Here is a 19302-nt window from a genome sequence, read left to right as displayed (position 1 = left end):
CCGTGCGCCACAACTACTGAGCCTGTGCTCTAGAGCCCGCGAGCCACAACTACTGAGCCCGCGTGCCACCACTACTGAAGCCCACGCGCCTAGAGCCCGTGCTCCGCAACAAGAGAAGCCACCGCCATGAGAAGCCCGCGCACCGCAACGAAGAGTAGCCCCCGCTCACTGCAACTAGAGAAAGCCCGCGCGCAGCAACGATGACCCAACACAGCCAAAAATAAATAAATAAATAAATAAAATTTATTTAAAAAAATAAAATACAAAGTTCAGCACAGGGGCTCAGAGGGCTCCTGTCAGTGAGAGGCCTGCTCGTGTCACCGCCTTCAGGTCCATCTACTTCGGCCGGTGGCCTCTACTCCTCCGGCTGAGCCCGACCACGCTGGGCATGACCTCTCCCAGCTCCACTTCCTCCAGGCACTGAGAGCATCCTTCCTCTGAAGGTACCCCTCCTGGCACCATCCCAGATGGCCAGGCGCTTTTGTTTTCTCCTGCCCAGACTGAGGACTGCTGGAGGGCAGGGTCAGAATGGCCGTTTCCTCACATCTTCCACACCTGCTGTGGAAGGTGACAATGTGACAGGACAGGCGGCAGCAGGCTGGACAACCACTGAAATCCAATTGCTGCTCCCCTTCCCCAGACAGGGCCGGGGACTAAGCATTTCTGACATGTGCTTCCACTCTGAGGTTAGTGCTACTCACTGAGTAACGATTTACAGAGCACTTAAGTGCCAGGTGCCGGAGATTCAGTGAAAGCCTAGACTGTCACCTGCCATGGCCCGCGGGGCTCAGAATCCAGGGGAGCATACTTACAAGAGGGATGCTGGAGCTGGGCAGCACAGGGCCCGTGGAGCATGGAATAGGGACACCTAATCTAGCCTTGGGGACCAGAAGAGGTGACTCTGAACCAACACCTAAAGGGGAATAGTCTCCATTTGAGGATCCAGCTCTCCCCCAGTTTTATTTTATTTATTTTTAAAATTAATTATTATTAATTAATTTATTTGGTTGCACTGGGTTTTAGTTGTGGCAGGCGGGCTCCTTAGTTGTGGCATGGGAACTCTTAGTTGCGGCATGCATGCGGGGTCTAGTTCCCTGACCAGGGATTGAACCCAGACCGCCTGCATTGGGAGCGCAGTTTTAACCACCGTGCCATCAGGGAAGTCCCTCCCCGCAGTTTTAGGCTCTTTGCAAAAGCCAATTTCTCTTCTGGGCTGAGGGCTCCCATACAGAACATTCCCTGAGTCTTTGATTCTTCGGTTTACACCTGGACAGCGCCTCTGGGACATCTGCCCCAAAAAGAAAGGGAAGAGACAAAGCAGTGACGTCTCCAACCCTCTCCACAGTGGCCTCCTCCCTCTTGGGTTCACAAGGAGGGGACATGAAACAGCTGGGTGGCAGCATTACCGCACTGGCCTGGGCAAGTCCCTGAGCCTGTGCCCTAGTGTGCCCTCTTGTTCAGGTAACCAGCTTGATCTAGGCGGTAAAGGCCACTACAGGCAGAAACCACAATGCAGAGCTCCTCATCCAAGCAGCCTCCCTCAGACCAAGCTTCAGCCAGGAACTTTAAAGTTCTTTAATCCCACACTTCCCAGAGAGGAAGCCCAAAGCACCAAGTGTCTGCATGCACCCTGCAGTATTTTCTGCCCGGCATCTCCCTCCCCCGACATCATTCCTCTCCACACCCCTGGGTTACCTGCCTCATGTCCAGAGTATTGTTTCCACGTGGCAGCTCTCCCTAACCATCCAGTCCCAAAGTCTGCCTCTCCCCTGGACACTGGACACTGCTGACCACATCTTCCAGAAACTCTCTCCTTTTTCTGCTTCTTTGTATCCTGATTCTCTTCCTACCACCTACGTTTTTCTTTCCCAGTCTGTGGCTGGCTCCTCTTCCTTTTTTTTTTTTTCCAGCTGTGCTACACAGCATGGGGGTGTGGAGGGGGTGCAGAGTCTTAACCACTGGACCGCCAGGGAAGTCTGGCTGCTTTCCCTTTAAATGACATCACTACCTGGAACTCCCAAATGTTCCTGCTTATTTCTCCCATGCCTCTTCCCCCGTTCTCCATTCCGCAAGGATAACCCAATCAATCCATCATTCAGCTACCCAGCTCAGCAACTCGGGAATCATCCCCGCTCTTCCTGTTAGCGCATCTTCATCAGCGCAGTGGCCCCACTCTCTAATTCAACCTTTGAGCACTCCCTCCCACCTCTGCCATAGATCAAACCTTCATCGTCTCTTGCGGAACTAGTGCTATCACCTCCTAAGGTCTCCCTTCCTTCAATCTCATGCCTGTCCTGACCTTCCTCCACAGTGCTGTCAGAGCTCACTTTCTAGAATAAAAATCCAACCGTGTTACCTCCCCACGACTCCTCCCTTCCTTGAGTCCTCACTTCCTTATCATCCCACCCTTTTAGGCACAGACTCTCCTATTATTAATCTGATAAAAAAGCTACAGACTCGGGCTTCCCTGGTGGCACAGTGGTTAAGAATCTACCTGCCAGTGCAGGGGACACGGGTTCGAGCCCTTGTCCGGGAAGATCCCACATGCCGCGAAGCAACTAAGCCTGTGCACCACAACTACTGAGCCTGCACTCTAGAGCCCGTAAGCCACAACTACTGAAGCCCACGTGCCACAACTACTGAGCCTGTGCTCTAGAGCCCGCGAGCCACAACTACTGAGACTGTGAGCCACAACTACTGAAGCCCACGCGCCTAGAGCCCGTGGTCTGCAACCAGAGAGGCCACCGCAATGAGAAGCCTGCGCACCGCAACAAAGAGTAGCCCCCACTCGCCGCAACTAGAGAAAGCCCGCGCGCAGCAACGAAGACCCAACACAGCCAAAAATAAATAAATAAAATAAACGAATTTATTTTGAAAAAAAGAAAAGCTACAGACTCATTGTGGTGGACAGAATAATGTCCTCCTAAAGAAGTCCACGTCTTAATCCTTGGAACCTGTGAATATGCTAGGTTACAAGGCACAGAGGAATTAAGGCTGCAGATGGAATTGAGGTTGCTTATCTGCTGACCTTGAGATGGGGAGACTATGCTGGATTTCTGGGTGGCTCCAATGTCATCACAAGGGTCCTCATAAACGGAAGAGGGAGGCAAAAGGGCAGGAGAGTCCCAGAGATGGCACTGGAAAGGTTCAGCCTGACACTGGCTGGTTTTTCTCTTTTTTATTGGCTGCGTTGAGTCTTCGTTGCGGGGGCTACTCTTTGTCACGGTGCGTGGGCTTCTCATTGCAGTGGCTTCTCTTGTTGCGGAGCTCGGGCTCTAGGCTCGCGGGCTTCAGTAGTTGTGGCACGTGGGCTCAGTAGTTGCAGCTCGCAGGCTCTAGAGCGCAGGCTCAGGAGTTGTGGCGCACAGGCTTATTTGCTCCGCGGCATGTGGGATCTTCCCGGACCGGGGCCTGAACCCGTGTCCCCTGCATTGGCAGGCGGATTCTTAACCACTGCGCCATCAGGGAAGTCCCGGTTGGTCTTGAATATACAGAGGACCATGAGCTAAGGAACTCAATCGCCCTTAGAAGCTAGAAAAGGCAAGGAAACAATCATCTCCTAGGGCCCCCAGCAGGGATCACAGCCCTGCCATCTGGACTTTAGTCTCTTGAGCCCATATCAGACTTCAGACTTACAGAACTGCAAGATAATAAATTAGTGCCATTTTAAGCCTCTAAGTTTGTGCCAATTTGTTACAGCAGCACCAGAAAACGATACACCTCTCATGCAGAAAATGTGCTCACACCCAACTCTGCAAAAGTTCCTGCGTGATTAGAGTCCCTTAACTCTACCATGTCTAAGAACCCCTGGCATAGAGGCCCTCGGGATTTGGAGCCTGTCTAGCCAACCGGTCTCCTCTCAACTGGTCAAGCTTTCAGCAGGTTGTCTGCTGGGGAGGCCTCTAGCCCCTGCAGCCAGAAGGCGCGGTACCACCCCCAACTCCTACTCAGCTTTCAGGGCTTTAGCTGCAGGAAGCTTTCCCATGCCCTCGAGTTCACCAACCACTCCCTTCTGGTTCCTTGTCCAGGATTTTTGTATTTTTCAGGCTCTTTCTTCTTCCCTGCAAGTCGCCACCCCCCACGCGGCAACAAGAAAACTCACACACACCCTAGCACAGTCTGGCCCGAAGTCCCCACGCAGTAGCAGCAGTAGCTGCTGAACGGATGAGTGTTAGGGGTCAAGTGGTCCTCGATATATTTCCCTCGAGGGAAAGAGGGAGTCCGGGCCTGCGAGAGATCGGCCAGCTGCAGCCGGGAGTCGGGAGACCGCGGTGCTGCCGGGCCGCCACCGCCGCCACGTGATCCTGAAAGACCTCCCCTCGCCTGGAATTCCTTCCACCTCCACTTCTCAAAGACGCTGCGCACTCTTAAGAGCGAACGCGAAAGTTCCTGGAGGGTCGCGGAGGGAGAATAGCAGTTTTATTCTTTTACTGCCAACAAGTTGGACTATAATTACGTAGACCAGAAGTTACCGACTCTACGCCAGAGAGGCCCGGTGGGGTTCCTCCGCCGCAGTGGCCCAACGCTGGGTGGGTAGCAGGGGGGCCTCACGTTCGTCGACCCCCACCCGGGAGCGCGGCTCCCCGCGCCGGCGCGCGCTTACCTATGAGCTTTATGACCCGGGACAGCTTCTTGTCGCCGTCCATCTCGGCGCGGAGCACGGCGTCCTCCTTAAAGCGGCAGCGGCACGTGGGGGAGCCCGGGGACTCCGCGCGTCCCTCGGCGGGACCGGCCCAACCCTCGGCGTCGAGGCCGCGCTCCGTCCGGGCTGCGGCCAGCGGCGTGCCACGGCCCCAGGTGCCTCCCGGAGACGGGGTCCGCCGCAGGAGCGGGTGCGCTGGGGAGGCGTGGCGGGAGAAGGCCGGCGATTCCGGCACCGGGACGGTGAGGAAGCGCGTGGAGGGCGCCGGCGAGGGCGCGCGGCTGCCGCCGGCCGCGCCCACGGACTTCACGCGCACGTCCACCTGCAGTTCCACGGGGGCCCAGACGCCCCGAGCCGGCTCACCGGGCGCGGCCATGAGCATCTGCTCGGCCCCCGGCGTCTCGCCGTCCCGGGGCTGCTCGGCCGCGTCTGGGCCCTGCGACGGCGGCTCCGGGCTGGCCGACTCCTGACGGCGGAAGGCGCTGTAGCCCGGGCTGGGTGGCAGCAACCGCAGGGGCGCGGGTCGAGGCGAGGGCAGCTTTTTCCCGCCCGACAAGTCCTGGCCCGCGCCCGCCTCCTCCTTCACTGCGGGAGCCAGACTCGGGCTGCTCTCGGGACTCTCAGGACGTCTTTCCTCCGCGGGGACCTGGGGCTGCTCCAGCTCCGGGACCCGGCTTCCCAAGGGCTCCATTGAGAACTTGGCTCCGGCGTGGTCTTGCCCCGACGCCGCCCGGGCTCCCTCCATTTTATACGCGGAGCAGCCGAGAGATGCCGAGCGGGGTGCACCTGGGCCCAGGTAGGGAGTTAGCTTCGCCTCCCGGGTCGGGATTGGTTCCGACGGGCCGCTCTAAGTTGTCAAGCCACGCCCCTCTCCGACGCCACACCCACTTCCTCCTCCCAAACAAGGACCCCGCTGGGATTGGCTGTGGCTCGTGTTCTGTTGGCCACGCCCCTTCAGGCCCCTAGCCTCGCCTTCACTTGGCGCAAGGAAAAGAGAGGGGCAGGAAGGTCTGGCTGAGGGGTTACCCAGAAAGAGCCGGGAGACGGGTAAGGGGGAGCCCAGAGCGCAGACTCTTCTCTCTCCCTTGTCCCTGGCCCCACCCATTTTCCTCTCCAGCCCTCTGCCATTGTGCTGATTTTTGAGAGTTAGGGAAGGAGCGGCACACCTAGAGGACTCCCCCACGGCAGAAGTCCCAGGGACATGTACTCTGGAGGCCTGACTCCTACTGGGCTAACTCAATAAAGACTGATAAATGAATAAGCTTGAAAATGTGTATTTTCACTGGGAGAGAAGCCTGGTCCCCTGCCAGCCTGGTGTGGAGGACAGGGTTCCCAGCCCTGACCAGTAATCTGAATACCATGAAAAAAATAGATTCCTGGCAGACTCCACTCAGACCTACTGAATCTCACAAGGGGATAAGGCCAATTTTTAACAAGTGCCCCAGGGTAGGATTGGCAGATAAAATACAGACCACTCAGTTAAATCTGAATTTCAGATAAATAAAAAATAGGCTTTTGGTTTTTGGTATAAGAACATCCCAAGTGCTCTGTGGGATATACTTATATTTTAAAAGTTTTCGTTATCTGAAATTAAAATTTAACCTGCTTCCTATATTTTTATTTGCCAAATCGGGCAACTCTACCCCAGGGACTTCTGCTGGAGTGATCTTGGGAGCAGCATTCGGAAAGACCACAGACTTGCTACTCCTGAGAGCAGGGAAGGAAGAAGGATGTGGAGGGGAAGGATCTTAGGAGGGGAGTTAAACTACTGGAAAGGATGCTCCCTGAAGACAAGTAACTGAGAGAAAAAGTCCAGCAGAAAGAAAGCACTATATGAAAACACTTTATGTTTAATCTCTACCAAACCCAGGCTATATATTTAATGTGGGGATATATATATGCCTGAAAATGCATTTAAAAAGATGTGGAAAGATAGATACATACCAAAGTGATAATACTAGTGGATTTTGCTGTAGATTGTCTGGGGGCGGCAGGGGGGAACGTCTAGGAGACTTAACTTTATCTGCAATGTTTCCACTTTCTAGAAACAGAAGGTATTTATGTATATTCTTACATAAAAATTCAATTTTTAAAGAGATGGCATATAGTTATTTTTTAGGGCTAATAAAGATTACTAAAAATATGAAAATAGTTCAAAAAGTATATGAAATATAAAGGAAAGGTCTCATGTCCCTCTATTTCACCTCTCAGAGGCAGCCGCTGTCCCTGTTGAGATGGGCTGCTTGTCCATTTTCAGTGTGGACTGGAGCTGAGAGGAGCATCCTGACTGGCTTTCCTGCTTAAAATATCTTCGCCTGGGATGACGATCATCACACATGTAGTTTATAAAATCAAAGACTTATCTTCCAAGTGTTTTGGCTCAGAGCGAGTCAGCGAGGAAAACATGATGTGCGTCACTGTGTCATGGTCCCTAAGAGGGAGACGCCAAGGCCTGGCTCCCCTGGCCACAGCCCACCACCCTGGGCTGGGCTCAGACTCAGAGGCACCCAGGGCCATCTAAATTCCATCTTGAATTTGAACCATAGACCACAGTGCCTGTGGGAAGTTGGTGGTACGCACTGGCGCTGAGGGGTCAGGAGTGGAGAGACGGAGGGCAGCAAGAGGAGTGGTAGCAGAACGCGGCCCTGGCCCATCCCTCCTACCTACTTTCTGCATTCCGTCCCCTCCCGTCTGCAGTCATACTTTCATTCCACCAGTATTTATGGAGCACCGACTGTGTGCCTGGCATGTGGGTAAAAAGCCAGGGTGCCCTCTTGGGAGCCTGCACCACAATGATCTCCTCTCTGTTTAGTCTCTCCCTCTTCAACTGGTTCTTTCCCATCAACATGATCAAGCTTTACACACCTTGGACCCTATATCCCCCTCCAGCCAATAACCTGTCTATTTCTTCCTTAACACGACCAGCCTTCTTTAACGAGAGAATTATCCCCACGCTCTCTCCATTTCATTACATCCCAAGCACTCCTAAACCACTACGGTCTGTTTCAGCCCCCGCTAGTCTGCCAAATCTTCTTTGCCAATGCCACCAGATCCAGCAGACATTCTTCAGTGCTTCCTTTACCTCTCAAAGCTTTTTTTTTTTTTTTTTTTTTTTTGCGGTACGCGGGCCTCTCATTGTTGTGGCCTCTCCCGTTGCGGAGCACAGGCTCCGGACGCGCAGGCCCAGCGGCCATGGCTCACGGGCCCAGCCGCTCCGCGGCATGTGGGATCCTCCCGGACCGGGGCACGAACCCGCGTCCTCTGCATCGGCAGGCGGACTCTCAGCACTGCGCCACCAGGGAAGCCCCCTCTCAAAGCTTTTGACATTGCCAACCTTTGCGTCTTCCTCAAGCCCCTGTTGTTTTCCTAATCCCACACTCTGCTGGGTCTCCCTTACTTCCCAGCTGCTCCTCCTCGAGTCTGTTCCCAGAGCTTCCTACTCTCCAGCACTCTCTCCAGCCCGGATCTTTCTCCTGACCTTGACCATAACAGCTATGCTATGGGTTGGATTTTGTCCCCCCGACCCTGCCTTGCCCCAGATTCATATGTTGAAGTCCTAACCCCTAGAGCCTCAGAATATGACCTTATCTGGAATTAGGTAATCAGTTAAGATGAAGCCACACTGAAGTAGGGTGGGCCCCTAATCCGATATGACGGGTGTCCTTATGAAAAGGGGAGATTTGAATACAGACACGCACGCTGGGAGAACACCTTGGGAACACGAAGGCAAAGATCGGGGTGATGTGTCTACAAGCCAAGGGATGCCAAAGATTGCTGGCAAACCGCCAGAGCTTGGGGAGAGGCCTGGAACACGTTCTTCATCACAACCCTCAGAAGGATCCAACCCTGACTATGCCATGATCTTGGACTTCCAGCCTGCAGAACTGTGAGACAATAAATTTCTATTGTTTAAGCCACTTGGTTTGTGGTACTTCGTTACGGCAGCCCTAGTAAACAAGTGTCACCAGTCCAGATGGCTGCCTGCCCTGGGGATAGCTTACCCTGACCCTTCAGCACCACTGACTCAGCTGGGCCAATCAGATTGTCCCTCACAGGAATTTGGCACTTGATCTGAGAGACCTGGAGCTGGGAGTTGTCACAGCTCCCAGTAGGGCACCTCTCTAGAGAGAAGACCCACAGAACCCTCCTCAGGTCCCTGGAGTTTCTGTGGCTTCAGTCCTTCCTAAAGCGTGCTTGTTCAAACTCTGTGGGTTTCAGGGGGGCCCTGGAGTATCATTCCGCTACCTCCCTTTTTTTGCCTTAAGTTAGTACATCATTTACCACTCTGATTGCAAGTGGCAGAAAACCCAAGTCCAACCACGGCTTGCCTCCGGTGCCCTGGGGCTCCCTGGGGGGTGGAGGGAGTGGGTAAGGACCAGAATTTGACACAATCTCCATCCTGCCTTCCATGGCAGGGCCACATGGCCCTGGGCTCGGAAGGCCACTTACGATGTCTATGGTGGGAGACCCTAAGACAGGTGAATTACCCAAATGTTTCAAGGTGTGGGTTCAGATCCTGGCTGGCCAGAAAGAAGAACAAATATCTACTGCAGTTCTTCCTTCCGTCTACTTTAAAATCCTTCTTTTTCTGCTTACAACAGTAATACAAGCTTTTGATACAAAATTTAAATATTACAGAAATACACACTGTAGAAAGTCCCCAGGATTTCATGCCCCAGAGACCTCTGTTATTAACATTTCAATATACAGTCTTCTGGATGTTTTTTCTATGCATACACTGACCTCGACTGCTATTATACGTACATATATTTTGTTTCCAAAACTCCACTCATATTAAATGCATACCTATACGTGATTTATTTAAGCAGTCTCCTCCTGGTGGACATTTGGGTGGTTTCCTCTGCGTGACATAATTCCTGCAGTGCTGCAAATGCTACGGTTATAATTCAGTGACCATCCTTCTACATTGTTTTAAAAAATCACTTCTTTGATGATATCTTCAGAATAGATTAATTAAAATGGAACCAAAGGGTGGTCACAATTTCAAATTTGATGGACAGGGTCCAAATGACCCAGATGACCCACAAGCGGCTGAGCAAATGAAGGGTGAGAGAGGGTCGTCCACACAGCACCAGCAGGACTTGATATTTTCATTCTCCTTAGTCTTTACTAATCTGACGGGTGCAATTTCAACTTGAATTTTTTGAGTTATGAATGAGGTTGGACATACCTTTCTTTTTTGTTTTTTGGCTGCATTGGGTCTTCCTTGCGGTACACGGGCTTCTCACTGCGGTGGCTTCTCCTGTTGTGGAGCACGGGCTTTAGGCGTGCGGGCTTCACGACTTGCAGCATGCGGGCTCAGCAGCTGTGGCATGTGGGCCCTAGAGCACGCGGGCTTCAGTAGTTGTGGTGCGCGGGCTCAGTAGTTGTGGCTCACAGGCTCTAGAGCGCAGGCTCAGTAGTGGTGGCGCACGGGCTTAGTTGCTCTGCGGCATGAGGGATCTTCCCAGACCAGAGATCGAACCCGTGTCCCCTGCACTGTGGCCTCTCCCGTTGCGGAGCACAGGATCCGAACGCGCAGGCTCAGCGGCCGTGGCTCACGGGCCCAGCCGCTCAGCGGCATGTGGGATCTTCCCGGACCGAGGCACGAACCCGCGTCCCCTGCATCGGCAGGCGGACTCTCAACCACTGTGCCACCAGGGAAGCCGGGCAGGCAGATTCTTAACCACTGCGCTACCAGGGAAGCCCCCTGAACATACTTTGTTAATTGTGTTACTGAGAAGTCTTTGCCAGTCTCAGGGCCTGTGAAGAGGGCCGTGGAGATTCCCTCTAAGGCCCGTTCCAGATCACGGGTTGGTTCCAGGAAGTGGCCCAGCAGGCACCCTTGTCACGCCCTCCTGGAGTTCACTGCTCCAGGAGGCTGATGGTACCGGGGCCACCTGAGCAAACTGAGGAGTTGTAAGAGCATAAACTGAGCCATGGCTGGTTGCTCCTAGAGAGGAAGCAAACACGCCCAGCCCTGGCTCTTGGCTGATGTCACCCCGTGTGGCATCCTGAGCCCTTCTAGGGTCCCTGGAGGCACAGATGGTGGTGGGGGGAGGTCGCTGCACCGCCGGCTCCCTGGCACGGTCCATCCTCAGCTCACATTCCACCTGCTCAGAGGCTCAGAGGCAGCCAAGCCCGTGTGGCACTCCCACCCCCGGGTCCCTGGTCCCTCACCTGTGACTGTCTTCATAGCACCCGGCACCGTCTCTGGCCAACGTGTTCACATATTTGTTTCGTTGTTTACTATCTGTCTCCGGCCCTCTGGCAGCCACTGCTGTAACCCCAGGACAGTACCTGGCAGGCCCATCCCCGGCTCTTGGCCGATGTCACCCTGGTGACATATTATGAATATTTATGAAATAAACATTGCCGAATGGAGCGCTGTGCGGGGTACTTGACATACCTTGTCTCACTGCTTCTTTTTCTCCCCCGATTTTTCTCTGACAAATTTTTTAAACATTAAGAAAAATAGAAAGCACACACAGCGAACACTTAAAGACCCTCCACCTAGACTCAACAGTTAGCATTTCATCATATTTGCTTTGCTTTCTCTCCATGCTAATGTATTTTTTGTTGCTGAACCATTTGAATGTGCTTCAGACCTCGCGAAACTTGTGCCTTAAATACTTCAGCATGTATCGCCCACGAATATAGTATTCTGCAGAAGTCCATACCATCCTCACACCAAGAAATGAGCAAGTACTCCACACTAGATGATGTCACAGAGACCGTATTTAAATTCCCCCCATTTTTTTCAAACTAGGATCCAATCAAGTTTCACACAGTGCATTCGGCTGTTATGAGTAAATAGTCTTCACAATAACTCCGTGAGGAAGACACTAAAATTCCTTCTTTACAGGAAACTGAGAGTGAGAGAGGTTGAGGTACTTGCCAGGGTCACAGAACTCCTAAGTGGGAGACTCACGATGCCGTCACGCATCTGCGACTCCCAAACACGTCTTTTCTCCCTGTTTGCTACATCTTGTTCCCCTCGTCCCCTGGGCTCTTGGAGGTTTCTTTCCCAGTCTCTGGTCCATGCAAGTCATGGGCTGGGGCCAAGGTGCAGGAATTGACCTAGTTACTCAGCAGCCGTGGCCTCGCTTTCAAGTTCCTCCAGCTACCTCCTCACCCCGATCTTATCCCTGTTGTTCTCTGAGACATTAGCTTTCGGCTGGGAGTGACAAGGCATCCTGTTTCTGCCTCAGTTATTTGGTGAAGGATCCACTTGCAGCTAGAGGAGAGACAAACGTGAATCCAGTGGAGGAACAAACGGTGGCCTTCAGTCAGGTGAGCAGGTAAAGGTAAGCCTGCAACGGGGGTGAGAAAATATTCCACCTGGACACGTGCAAGCTCATCCAAGGAGACTTAGAAGCCATAACAGGACAGGAAAACAGCTTCCTGAGTCATCGTCTGCTTGCTCCGGGCATGTCAAAACAAAGATCCTTCCTTGCTGGGAGCGCCACTCCCAGAATCTGCTACAGTGCAGTGCACTGAATGCAGTGCACTCGGGCTTGTGAGTAACTGACCTGTGTGAATAGACAGCCCTGAGGAATAGACAGTAACACATGGGGCAGACTCAGCTGATCTCTCTGGGTCTGGGGCTCAACACCCGGAGAGACCTGGATGGGAACAGGGCAGGGAACAGGAGACAGGGGCAGAAAGAGATGAGGGGGGAACAAAGGGACATGAGGGCGGAGAAGCAGCACCCACCACCTCGCATCGCTGCTACGTAAAAGGCTCTTCGTCAGGCTGCGTGGGACCCCTATAGCCACAGTCTGGGAGCAGCAAAAGAAGACACCAGCGCCCAGGAGCACCTCCGTGAGGAGCATCCAAATGTGGAGGACCCTCCTCCCCGCTGAGCCAAATCAGCCCACCGCAGAGGAGATTTCCTAGCGAGTCCCCAGGCACCGGGTATCTCCCAGGTCAAAGCGGCCCTCGCGAACTCTAAACAAAGGCCTAGAGTATATAACTAGGAAGGCTGACTACATGTAGTGTTAAGTCTAAGCTAAGATGTTAACAGCTGGAGCATGTGTGTTTCAAGACAAAGGTAGTAGCTATTTATATAATCAGAAAAAAAAAAGCCATTTTCAGGGAAAAAGAGGGATGGAGAAAAAAGTGGAACATAAGAAAATATCTCCCAAATACAAGAATTTGGCAAGTTTTTCCAGCACTGCTTGATATAGAGACACACCAGACATTCTAGTCCCCTGAGATGCGGGGGACCCCTGCCTGCCCCATGCGACCCGCCGCCAGTGGTGGTGATAACCTATCACTGCCAGTCCCCACTCCCAAACTGTTAGGGAAACACTGACTGAAACCGCCCTCCCTGGCCGGGCAAAGACAGTAACAATTTGCATGAGTTATCTTACAACAGGAGGTCCTGGTAAGGAACACGGAACTAACAAGCCACCACCAACCAGAAGGATACGGGAAAGGTCAAAAGGAGAGAGGAGACGCCAGTCCACATGTCCTACCAACCTCCCAGAACCCTCCTCGCTGGAATCCATCTTGGCTGAGTGGTTGCGCGTGCCACCAGAAAGGACCGTGAGTCAGAGTGGCCAGAGACAACCCGGAAACGAATCCCATCACCATGAAGCCCGAGACTGCGAGCCACGTTGCAGAGCAGTCCTCCTGGGTTCCCTGACCCTCCTGCCCTCCACCCGGGCGCCCCTTCCCAATAAAGTCTCCTGCTTTGTCAGCACGTGTGTCTCCTCGGACAGTTCATTCCCGAGTGTTAGACAAGAGCCCACTCTCGGGCCTTGGAAAGGGTTCTCCTTCCTGCAACAAAACTGAGGCCTGGAACCAAAGGACGGGGAGGGCCAGCTGGGAGGGATAAGGGGTCCCTCAACACTACTGTGCAGGTAGCTGGTAAGTCTGGGGCACATCTCTCATCTCTCATCAGCCTCCCTGTCTAACCCCTTAGTACAGGGCTCTTCTGCCTCCCTGGCCTTCTGCCCCGTTTCCCACTGAGACCCTTTGGAGGTCTCAGCCTCATATGCTCAAGCTCGGCCCAGCTGTCAGTGCCTTGATGGGTCCTGGCCACCCACCCTCCTCTTATGGACTCAGACAGCTGAGCCCTTTAGCCCATGGTGAAAACTCACCATTGAAAACCATCTCGGGACTTCCCTGGTGGTGCAGTGGGTAAGACTCCATGCTCCCAATGCAGGGGGCCCGGGTTCGATCCCTGGTCAGGGAACTAGATCCCGCACGCCGCAACTAAAAATTCTGCATGCTGCAACAAAGATCCCCCACGCGGCAACGAAGATTCCGCGAGCCGCGTCTAAGGCCCGGCGCAGCCAAATAAATAAATAAATAAATACACAAATACATAAATAAATAATAAAAAAGGAAAGATCTTATTAAAAAAGAAAAAAGAAAAGAAAACCATCTCACCCCCACTTAGACTGGATCCTGCCTGGTCTAGAGTTTACTATTCTCTTATGGTCTGAGTGGCCCCATCACTAGGGCTCCATCATCTATCTTGATGGCTCCAGCTCCTATTCTGCCTATTCTTTTTAAATTTTATTATTATTATTATTATTTTTTGCGGTACGCGGGCCTCTCACTGCTGTGGTCTCTCCCATTGCGGAGCACAGGCTCCGGACGCGCAGGCTCAGCGGCCACGGCTCACGGGCCCAGCCGCTCTGCGGCACATGGGATCTTCCCGGACTGGGGCACGAACCCGTGTCCCCTGCATCGGCAGGCGGACTCTCAACCATTGCGCCACCAGGGAAGCCCTATTCTGCCTATTCTTGGCTTCCTCCCTTCAAGGAGCTCCCTGAAGCCAGGAGCAGGGAGCCATGTCCACAGTACCTCCCCCACCATGTGTGAATAGTCTTGAATTCTGGTATATGTGTGATTTGGTGACCACCAGCCTGATTTTTCAGACGAGAGCCCAGAGATCTCCAGGTTCAATCACTGTATCTGGGGAAACACCACCCGCCATATTGCATTTTATAAGAAATATAGGGGCTTCCCTGATGGCGCAGTGGTTGGGAGCCCGCCTGCCAATGCAGGGGACATGGGTTTGATCCCTGGCCCTGGAGGATCCCACAAGCCGCGGAGCAACTAAGCCCGTGAGCCACAGCTGCTGAAGCCTGCGCGCCTGGAGCCTGTGCTCCGCAACAAGAGAAGCCACCGCAATGAGAGGCTCACACAGCGCAGGGAAGAGTAGCCCCCCGCTCGCGGCAACCAGAGAAAGCCTGCACGCAGCAGCGAAGACCCAACGCAGCCAAAAATAAAATAAATAAAATAAAAATAAATAAATTTATATTAAAAAAAGAAATATATATTTGGTCTGTGTCCCCATTTCTGGCACATAGTTCCTAAAACCCTTGGACTTTCTGAAGTGATGAGAGCAATAAAGGTGTCTTTTGTTATGTTTATAAGGTGACTTTTGGACCACACCAAAGGATGGGTCTGCTTGTCAGGAGAACCAACCATGTGACTAGAGGGCTGAAACTTTCTTTTCTTTGCTCCTTTTTTTTTTTTTTTTTTTTTAAGAATTTCAACTTAAAAAAAAATATTTGTTTATTTATTTTGGCTGTGCCAGGTCTTAGTTGCAGCATTGCTTGTCAGGAGAACCAACCATGTGACTAGAGGGCTGAAACTTTCTTTTCTTTGCTCCTTTTTTTTTTTTTTTTTTTTTTTAAGAATTTCAACTTAAAAAAAAAAATTTGTTTATTTATTTTGGCTGTGCCAGGTCTTAGTTGCAGCATGCAGGATCATCGTTGCGGCATGCGGGCTCTTTAGTGGCGGCATGTGGGATCTTTTAGTTGTGGAATGAGGGCTCTTAGTACAGCAGGTGGGATCTAGTTCCCCTACCAGGGATCGAACCCAGGCCCCCTGCATTGGGAGCGCGGAGTCTTACCCACTGGACCACCAGGGAAGTCCTCAGGGCTGAAATTTTCAGTGCCACCCTTGATCTCCAGGGACGGGAAAAGAGCGGAAGGTTGAACCAGTCACCAATGGGCAATGGTTTAATCAATCAGGCCTGTGTAATGAAGCCTCCATCAAAACCCAAAAGGATGGGGTCTGGAGAACTTCTGGGTTGGTGAACATGTGGAGATGCAGGGAGAGTGGTGCCCTTGGAGAGGGGCATGGAAGCTCTGCCGCCCCTGCCCACGTTCCTTGCCCCATGCATCTCTCCCACCTGGCTGTTCCTGAGTTATATCCTTTTATAATAAACTGGTAATCTAGTAAGTAAACTGGTATCTTGAGTCCTGTGAGCCGCTCTAACAAATTAATCCAACACAAGGAGGGGGTCATGGGAACCTCTGCTGTATAGCCAGTTGGTTATAAGTACAGGTGACAACCTGGACTTTCAATTGACACCTGAAGTGGTGGCAGTCTGGTGGGACTCAGCCCTTAATTTGTGGGATCTGACTATCTCCAGGTAGACAGTGTCAGAATTGAGCTAAATTGTAGAATAACCAGCTGGTGTCTGAGAATTCATTGGATGTGTGGGAATACCCTCCCACATGGGAACTGATACCCAGAATCCTTACCATCCTTGACCTCTGTCTCACATTCTATAAAATTCAACCCCTCAGGACTTCCCTGGTGGTCCAGTGGGTAAGACTCCGCACTCCCGATGTAGGGGCCTGGGTTCGATCCCTGGTCAGGGAACTAGATCCCGCATGCATGCCACAACTAAGAGTCCGCATCCCACAACTAATTAGTCCGCATGCCGCAACTAAAGATCCTTGCGCCGTAACGAAGACCCCGCGTGCTGCAACTAAGACCTGGCGCAGCCAAAAATAAAAAATAAAATAAATAAATAAATAAATAAATTCAACCCCTCACCTTAGGTAATAGCTGCAGAGATTAACGACTTGTTAGTTGAATCCTATCAACTTCCTTTCTTATTCCTGCATCACTGTTGTGATGGACAGGGCTCCTAAAAATTCAGAATGGGTAGTAATGTGCTTTTCAACATTCAGGGGCAAGAAATGTCACCTTTCTTTACTTTCCTAAGTCATACTATATCCAATTCAAGCTGTCACTTATGAAGATGCATGAGAACTTCACTATGAGTCGATTTCCAGGGCCCCCTCTCGCAAGCAGATTAAACAAGGACCCCAGGATTTATCGGTGCCTTGAAAGAGGAGGCCCATTCTTGGGTTTTGGGTCCTGACTGTGCTGCTGCTTCTGCCTGAGACAGATGTAGCCTCCAGGTGCTGGTCTTCACCAGGCTTAACCCCACCCTTCACATGTGGGTGCAGGCAGCTGGGACCTGGGTCTTCTCCTGCCTTCAGAATGGAACTACACCATCAGCTCTAGTGAGTCTCCAGCCTGCCGACTACAGATCATGAGGTTGCTCGGCCTGTATAATGGGGTCAGTCAGCTCCTAATTATACAAATAGGAAATACATACATATGAAATATATATACACACATATCCTTGTTGGTTCTGTTTCTCTAAAGAACCCCGACAAATCCAGCCTTTGTGTTACAGACCCCCTCCTCCCTGGCTGGCCGTCCAGAGCTGCACCTCTCAGAGCCAGCCTCCACATGCATCCACTCATGCGCTCCCCCGGCTGAGGTCCTGCGCCCTCCCTGTCCCTCCAGGGCAGGTCTCTGGCACTGTGGGAACACCTGTCCCCACCCAGTCTCCTCCATCCTTGGGCTGTTTTTGGACTCAGTCCCTGGGGTCTTCCTCTATCCTAAACCTCCTGTGTTATGATTATTTTATGAGTCCAGGCTTTTAACAATGAAAGCACTCAACTCTCTCCTGGGGCTAGGAACACCTCAATTTCCAGGACAAAAAGTCCAACCGCCCTCTGAAGAGGAAGAAGCAGAAAATACCTCTCTTCTTCGGTAATGAGTCTATAGGAAAGTGAGCCGGCTAACTTCGAATCAGACTATTCCTACACATCAGCTTTGTCTCTTTACTGCTGTCAGGAGCAGAGGTGATGAGATGCTCAACTCCAGGGATGCTCGACCTGCACTCACGTCAGAGTCCAGAGGAGGGGCACCCGGGGCTAAGCAGTTCACAGCCTGTGCTGTTGAATGCACACCCTGGTCAAGAGACCCTGTGGCCAGGCCCCAGTGGGTGGCTGATCACAGAGGAAGATGTGGGGTCTCCCTGTAAGACCACAACGACCCTCTGTAGGCCTGCCAGTGCAGACCTCGGTGAGGACAAAGAGCCTGGTCTTCCCAGGCAGGTGGGCTGCTCCAGTGCGCCGGATGCTAGGCTAGATGGTGGTGCTGGAGCCAGCAGGCAGCCCAAGGTCGCTCAGGACAAAAGGTCGGACGAAAGGTCTCAGCAACCCCACAGCCCATTAGGGATCCCCTGACTGTCTTTCGGGCCCTGGACTTGGCTCTATCGGGATTGAACTGACCTGGCTACATCTGCTTGTCAGAGGCGTGGGGTTGCCTGTCTGAGGCATGGAGTCACCTGCCTTCCGAGGCCCTGGTCCATCTCAATTCTGTTCTCTGTGATGGCTCCCTCTCACCTGCCTCCCCTGAGCCCCTTCAGCCGCCTTCAGCCACGGGTGGGCCTGCTTCCTGAGACCTGTCTCAGATATTGGAAGGGTTCCAGACACTCAAGGACTTTCCATGTGAGAAGGAGGAGGGGTCTCACACAAACACTAAGACTTCCCAGGGACTCCCACCCTCCTCAAGAGGGAGAATCCGGGGATCCTCCACATGCTGCCCCCAAGTCCTGGCCTTGCCCCTTCCCTGCCAGCCTGATGCCAGCACACCTCATGGTCACAGAAACGGGATCTGTGAGGCTCTTCCTTGGCCCAGGTTAATAACACTGGCAAAGACCACAGCCTTTGAGGGAGACCAGGAGCACACGACAGTGTGACACACTCACTAACACCCGTGCAGAAGGCTGGGCTGGGGAGGGGGATTTCATTAGGCCTCACTCTTGGTGATGTCATACAGATGCTTTCCAAACAGCGAGCATATTTGTGCAGACCCTACCCAGTCCTGCACGGTAATGAGTGTAACATGATTGCCAGCCTGTCAACTACAAGGAGAGGGATGGCCAGATAGAGGTGGTCACAGCACAGAGTGAGGTGGAGATACTCCCAGGAGCTGTCCATGTGCATCAAAACACCCCAGCTTGCTAGAAGACGTTAAGCAAAAATGCAAGCACGTAGAGAAAAAGAGGCTTCTTTCCCCAAAATAAAAGCCAAATTCATCAGTTGGTGAAGAACTGATGTCGGATGCGGAGGCTACTGAAGATCTCTGGCTGCGAAGGAAATCTATTTAAGAAAATTGTTTAAACAGTTTGCTAGGGGCTTCCCTGGTGGCGCAGTGGTTGAGAGTCCGCCTGCCGATGCAGGGGACGCGGGTTCGTGCCCCGGTCCGGGAAGATCCCACATGCCGTGGAGCGGCTGGGCCCGTGAGCCATGGCCGCTGAGCCTGCGCGTCTGGAGCCTGTGCTCCGCAAAGGGAGAGGCCACAACAGTGAGAGGCCCGCGTAGCACACACACACAAAAGCATAAACAGTTTGCTAAAATTTCTTCTTTTATTTCTGTAAAAGTTGATATCGGGCTCCCCTGGTGGCACGGTGGTTAAGAATCCACCTGCCAGTGCAGGGGACACGGGTTCAAGCCCTGGTCTGGGAAGATCCCACGTGCCGCGGAGCAACTAAGCCCGTGCGCCACAACTACTGAGCCTGAGCTCTGGAGCCCGCGAGC

At 52.7% G+C, this 19302-nt stretch overlaps 1 protein-coding gene across 1 annotated transcript in view; it reads right to left on the bottom strand.

The window, feature by feature from the left end:
• KLRG2 (killer cell lectin like receptor G2) overlaps window positions 1-19302 on the bottom strand; it is a 75939-nt gene that overhangs the window by 13899 nt on the left and 42738 nt on the right. Inside the window, exon 5 of the mRNA XM_055084807.1 lies at window positions 4604-5428. Within this exon, the coding sequence (XP_054940782.1) occupies window positions 4604-5387 (784 nt within the window). The 5' untranslated portion in view covers window positions 5388-5428. The remainder of the gene's footprint in view (window positions 1-4603; window positions 5429-19302) is intronic.

This window comes from Physeter macrocephalus, chromosome 5, assembly GCF_002837175.3.
Source record: "Physeter macrocephalus isolate SW-GA chromosome 5, ASM283717v5, whole genome shotgun sequence".
NCBI lineage: Eukaryota > Metazoa > Chordata > Mammalia > Artiodactyla > Physeteridae > Physeter > Physeter macrocephalus.
Note: the sequence above shows the minus strand (reverse complement) of the source record. Positions and strands in the feature narration are given on the sequence as shown.